This window comes from Neopelma chrysocephalum, unplaced genomic scaffold, assembly GCF_003984885.1.
Source record: "Neopelma chrysocephalum unplaced genomic scaffold, ASM398488v2 Primary Assembly neopelma1_200, whole genome shotgun sequence".
Lineage (NCBI taxonomy): Eukaryota > Metazoa > Chordata > Aves > Passeriformes > Pipridae > Neopelma > Neopelma chrysocephalum.
This window is the reverse complement of record NW_020897862.1, coordinates 8,141-14,533: the sequence shown is the minus strand read 5'-3', so window position 1 is coordinate 14,533 and position 6,393 is coordinate 8,141. Positions and strand designations below refer to the sequence as shown.

At 55.3% G+C, this 6,393-nt stretch overlaps 1 protein-coding gene across 1 annotated transcript in view; it reads left to right on the top strand.

The window, feature by feature from the left end:
* ZMYND12 (zinc finger MYND-type containing 12) overlaps positions 1 to 3,689 on the top strand; it is a 16,070-nt gene extending 12,381 nt beyond the window's left edge. Inside the window, exons 6-8 of the mRNA XM_027703025.1 lie at positions 271 to 400; positions 1,943 to 2,082; positions 3,401 to 3,689. Coding sequence (XP_027558826.1) covers positions 271 to 400; positions 1,943 to 2,082; positions 3,401 to 3,520 — 390 coding nt within the window. The 3' untranslated portion in view covers positions 3,521 to 3,689. The remainder of the gene's footprint in view (positions 1 to 270; positions 401 to 1,942; positions 2,083 to 3,400) is intronic.
* The last annotated feature ends 2,704 nt before the right edge of the window (positions 3,690 to 6,393 follow it).

Sequence of the window (6,393 nt, the reverse complement as noted above, 5' to 3'; positions counted from 1 at the left end):
TTGGGGAGCTGCACAATCCACCCCCCAAACTTTACTTTTGGTGAATATTTTGGTTGGATTGGTTCAAGTTTGGTTTAAAAGCAGTGCTGAGGTGGAGAAATGAGGTCCCAGCTGGGGCTGTGTGGGAGGAGCCGGAGCGATCCCGGCGTGGAACATCCGTGGCTCAGTGACCCGCCGGCACGCGGGAGAGGCCGTGCCCGAGACATTGTTTGGAGAACAAGGAATACCAGGTACCCACACAAGTGAAATAATTCCTGTGCTTCCTGCCAGGTGACCAGGCTGTGGCATTCCTGGCTGCTGAGCTCACTGCAGGAGCACCAGGGACGGCTCCGGCAGCTCCGGGCCCGCGCCGAGGCGGCTCCGTGGGCTGACGACGAGGAGGTGGCCGAGTACAGGATGAGTAAGAGCTGCTGTTGCCCCAGAACCACTTGGATAGTGGGGTTTGGAAGAGTCTGTGCACCCTACAGATGATGTTGGCAGTGTTAGGGTTGGTGTGGCATTCCCAGAGACCGATTTCAGCGGGAACTCTGGGTGTTTTGGGTGTTGGTGTTCGGTGGGTTGTGCCACGAGGCACCTTCAGGAATGAGGGTTTTCCACGGAGGCACAGCAGCTTTGCCCTCTCTGTCCACACACTCCCTTTCACAGCACCCTTGGCATTGACTGCAGCAGGATTTTGCCTTTCAGGATTTGATTCCACTTCGTAGAATCATGGAATCATGGAATCATTAGAGTTGGAAAAGACCTTTAGGATCACCGAGCCCAACCATTCCCCCAGCACTGCCACGTTCACCCCTAACCCATGTCCTCAAGTGCCACATCCACACATTTCCTGAACACTTCCAGACGTGATGGCTCCACCAGCTCCCTGGACAGCCTCTTCCAAATCTTTACATGTCTTTCCATGGCAAGTTTTTTTCCTAATATCTGATCTAAACCTCCCCTGGTGCAACTTGAGACTTGAACATTATAATTTTTCTGCAGCTTCTTCGTCTCCCTTTAATAATGAAGGTGACACTTCCCCTCCTTTAGGTGGGGTTACAGCTCTCTCCTGGAGCAGCAGAGAGCTTCTCCATGGAAGAGCCTGTCCTGATAATTGGATGTGTTATCAGAAGAATATTCACAGGAAAGAGGCTGGGGGGTCTCTCAGTGGGACATAAATGTGCCTAAAGCATTAATGAGCCTGGTACTACCCCAAGCTCCACTGAAGCCAGAGGAGACTTTGTTTTTTGTCTCCTTTCTGCCATCTGTGCTAACTAGGATATTGTCAGGGAAGGGAATTTCTATCCCTGGAAGTGTCCAAGGCCAGATTGGAGAGGACTTGGAGCAACCTGGTCTAGTGGAAGGTGTCCCTGGTGGAACAGAAGGAGCTTTAAGGTTCCTCCCAACCCAAACCAGTCTTGGATTCTGTGCTTCTAAGAGGAACATTTTTGTGAATCCCATTTCCTGGCATTGTCTCCATCAGGAGTTCCCAAAGAAGGAACCACACCAAGGCAGGGCTACAGGAGACTGTCTTTGTTGTGACAGGAGTAGGAAAATTGTTCTTCTTTGTGGCTCCACATCCTCACTAAAGGATCACACAATCACTGACAGATGAAAAGAGTTCTGTTCATGGGCATGGAATGTGCATGGAGCTGGGATCATGGAATCACAGAGTCCCAGACTGCTTTGGGTTGGGAGGGACCTTAAAGCTCATCCCATTCCATCCCCTGCCATGGGCAGGGACACCTTCCACTAGCCCAGGTTGCTCCAAGCCCAACCTGCCCTTGGACACTTCCAGGGATCCAGGGGCAGCCACGGCTGTGCCGGGGCCTCAGCACCCTCAGACTGTGTTGATGTTTGTAGTAGAAATGCTTTGATGTCTAGAAGAGCCAACTGGGCAGTTTGGAATGTATTCCCTTGCCCAAATCCACCCATCCAACGGGATATTTCCGTTCCCGTGCAGCCGAAGCCCAGCGGGAAGAAGGGACGCGGGTGCTGCAGGCCCTGCTGGGGGTCAGGAAGAAACAACAGCTCCCCGAGGAAACAGCCCGAGTCCTGCATGCCCTGGCCATGCTCCACTACCTGGACCTGGATTTGGAAAAGGTGAGTCGTGGCTGGAAGGGTTGGCCAAGTGTTTTTGGGGGTCGCTCCGTCTCCTGGAACACTTGTTCCCATGGAACATCTCCCATGAGAGCCCTGCAGGGATGGGGGACAGAGCATGAAGCTGCCTCAGAGACCTGCACGGGGTGGCTTCAAAGGGATGGCTTAGGTGGGATACTGGGGGGGAAATTCTTCCCTGAGGCCCTGGCACAGGTTGCCCAGAGAAGCTGTGGCTGCCCCATCCCTGGAAGTGTCCAAGGCCAGGTTGGATGGGGCTTGGAGCAGCCTGGCCTGGTGGAAGGTGTCCCTGCCCGTGGAAATGGATCATCTTTAAGGTCTCTCCCAAGCCAACCACTGTGGGATTCTGTGACCTGCATCCTGTCAAGGCTGACAATCCCTCTGGAGCTGTTCTGCTCTCTGCCATCCACAGCAGGTCCTGCAGTTATCCACATGTTCCATGTTCATCCTTTCCCTGGGCTGTCCTGGCAGTGTCACTGGCTGTCACAGGCTGCCTTTAGACATCAGGTGAGGTGTCACACGGCGAGCAGGACATTGGCCTCACACTCCAGACTCCTCTGAGTTCAAGGGTGGCTCTACTGCAGCCTGTAAATCAGTTTAGAATTTGCACCCCTGTGTTTTTCTGGCTGAAAGTTCCAGAGGTGACTGATAACTTCTGTGCCTTACCAAGAACTGATTTTGAGGAACTGCTGAGCAGAAACCATCTGGAAATCAGGCCCCTCTGTTCAGACTCAGCTCGAAAACCCTGAGTTTCTCCTGCCTGTGTTTTGGGTAGTGAAAATAGAGATGGTGCAAAACACTGTGTTGAAATATTAATGTTCTCTTCATTGTCTCAGAGAAAGCCACAGCCATGGGAGTGTTTGGAAGACACAAGGAAACAAATTCAAATTAGAAAGAAGACAAAGCTTTATAATTGTGGGAATGTCTAATCCCCAGAAGAGCCACCAAGGGAAATTATTTAGTTCCTTGCTGAGGAAAATGAGGGATTTAGTTCAGACTGAGTCAATACAGCTGATTTTTTTTCCCTGAAAGAGCTTTGGGAATGTTCAGAGCTGCATTAGATGGGAGGTGATGTCTGGGATGGGGGGCTGGGGTCAATAATCTCTTCTGTCTGCACCACTGGATCCTAAATATGAGATCTGGCAGCTTTAGGCTCTCCTGTAAAGCAGCTTGTACAGGTCACCTCGAAAAGGGAGCCTGGATCTGCTCCAGGCTGCTCCTCCACTGAACCTGGGCAGGTATTCACCCGTGAGAAAAGCCAAATTCCTGACAATCCCTGTGTGTTTCTTCTGTCCCATTCCAGGCCCGGGAGGTGGGGATGAAAGCCTTTGACCTGGCCAAAGAGCTGCCCCAGCAAGAGTCTCTAGAAACCATTGGTCACCTGTTGGAGCTGATTAATGCCAACTTTTCCCACACAAAATAAGAACTGGCCCTGCCAGATCCAGGTGTTTGGCCAGGTTATCTCTTCCCGGGTTCCTGGACACCACAAGAGCGTCAGGAGCCCTCCCTCCTTCCTGCTGCTGCCTCTTCCCAGCTGCTGTTCCTTGGCTGTCCCAAACTCTTTGGAAAGTAAACACTTGGGTCTGAGTTAACCTTGGTGTGCTGCTCCACCTCTGGGAGCTGCCAGGGTGAGAAACAAAGGCACCCCCAGCATGCCATGAATAAATCATTATCGGCCAGGCTGTGAATGAGCAAACAGCCTCTCACAGCCTCTCACAGCCTCACCTGGGCTGGCTGGGAACCAAGAGCAGCTCAGGTGTGTTTGTTACTGGTTTCCTGGCTTTGCCTTCCAGTTTGGGAAGGGAGGGAGATCCCATGGAGGGATAGGGGAGGAACACGGGGTGGGCACCTGCTCCCAGGGAACCCAGCTGACGAGGTGTTGCAGGGCTCTGCAGAGCCCCTTCCATCTCCAAACCAGTTTTACTTGAATCCCAGGCCTGGTTTGGGGTGGAAGGGACCTTAAAGCTCATCCAGTTCCACCCTGGACACCTTCCACTGGACCAGGGTGCTCAGAGTCTCCTCTTTCTGCAGAGCTTTGAGGACTCTCATAACTCTGGGCACCGAGGGACGGGTTTGTTCCCCTTTTAGTTTGTTCTTCTTCTGGAAGAACTTCCATCCAGGAGGGACCACCAGGGGCCTGGGGGACTCTGAGCAGCCCTGAGGGAAAGGATGAAAAGGCTCCAAGTGGAGATTCCACCCCAAAGGAGACGTGGAGAGCTGGGACCCCCCCCTTGACTCTGCCACCAACCTGAGGGGGAGGAAGCCCCCGATGTCACCATTCCAAAACCCCCAGAGAGGCCCCTCAGGGTGACCCTGGTTGTGGAAGGGCCGGTGGAGCCCCGGGAAGGCTCTGGAGCAGCCAGAGCATGTGATCCCTGGGGCTGGGAAAGGGGTGAAGGGAACCTGGCTGAGCCCTAAGCCCCGATTAAGGCTCATTTTCCTGGGCAGGATTTACGAGGGTGTTTAATTGCTGGGCTGGAGTCAAGTGTGCTTTGTAAATGCTCCGTCAAGCTGGGGCCTGAGCAATTAGAGGGCTTGGAGCTGCTGGGGAGGGAGAGCTGCGGGTTCAGCTGTGTCCCAGCCTGTGGGGTGGGAGAACACCGGGCAGGGGGACTGGGGAAGGGGTGGGAGACACCCCAGAGCTCCTACGGGAGATGCTGGTGGGTGTTCCCACCTCATCAGGTCTGGAACAACCACTTCTGTAGGGTGGGAGATGCTGGAAGGGGCTGGAATGGCCACCTCTGTGGGGAGGGGGATGTTGGAAAAGGCTGGAATGGCCACCTCTGTGGGGTGGGGGTGTCAAGGGGGCTGGGACAACCATTTCTGTTGGGGTGGGAGATGCTGGAAAGGGCTGGAACGACCACCTGTGTGGGGTAGGGGACACCAGGGGGGTTGAAACAGCCACCTCTGTGGGGTGGGGGATGTTGGAAGGGACTGGAACAGCCACTTCTGTGAGGTGGGAGATGCTGGAAAGGGTTGGAATGGCCACCTCTGTGGGGTGGGGGATGTTGGAAGGGCTGGAATGGCCACTTCCATGGGGTGGAGAACACCAGGGGAGCTGGAAAAACCACCTCCATGGGATGGGAGATGCTGGAAAGGGGCAGGAACAGCCACCTCTGTGGGATGGGAGATGCTGGAAGGGGCTGGAATGACCACCACTGTGGGGTGGGAGATGCTGGAAGGGGCAGGAACAGCCACCTCTGTGGGGTGGGAGATGCTGGAAGGGGCAGGAATGACCACCACTGTGGGGTGGGGGATGTTGGAAGGGGCAGGAACAGCCACCTCCATGGGGTGGAGGACACCAGGAGGGTTAGAAAAACCACCTCCATGGGATGAGGGACACTGGGGGGGCTGGAACAACCACCTCTGTGGGGTGGGGGATGCTGGATTGACTGGAACAGTCACCTCCATGGGGTGGAGGACACCAAAGGGGCTGGAATGACCACCTCTGTGGGGTGGGAGATGCTGGAAGGGACTGGAACAACCCTCTCTGTGGGGTGGGGGAGCCGGGGGGACTGTGCCTGCTGGCACAATGCCCCAGGGCACCGAGGATTTGGGTCACCGGGGATTTGGAGCTCGGTTGTGGCCGTAATCCCCCGGGTGCTCCGTGGCCAGGCTGAGCCCGGGGGGCCGTGCGGCTGCTCCGGGGCTTCAACAACACAAAACCAGGAGGAAAACGAAGGTTGTGCGAGGCTGAGCAGCTCCTGGAGCCGGGAATGGAACAGCACAGGCGAGGAGAGGAGCCCCGGGCACATCAAAAACGTTCTGGGCAGCTTTAAAAGACGTGACGAGAGCGATTTCCTCCCCCAGTCGTGCCCAGCGCTGCCCTCCAGGGCAAAGAGCTGCTCCAAGAAAGAAAGAAAAGCCTAAAGTGACCAAGATCAGCGGTTTTTTGCCTGAAAAGTGTTCGGGCTTGCAGCTCTTGGCACCTTCTCGGCTCCAGGGGGAAAAACCAAATCCCTGGAGCAGCAGAAACATCTTCCCTCCCTCCTTCCTTCCTTCCTTCGCTCCCTGGTGCTTGTGGAACGACCAAGGGCTCAGTCCCGGCTCGGAGCAGCTTTGGGGTCCCCAGAGCAGGAAAGCTCCGTCCAGCTCCTGCCCTGATCCCAGCCCGGGCTGCCCCAGGCAATTAAAACCTGGTCCTACACCCAGAGCAGATATTTTGCAACCAGGTGAGTCGTTCCCGAGGTGGAAAAGATTTGCAGGGACACGCATTGCCCAAACCCCCCCCCAGCCATCCCGGGCAGGGCAGGGGAAAGCCCAGCTCTGCTGAAACAAAGGCACAGGACACGAAAT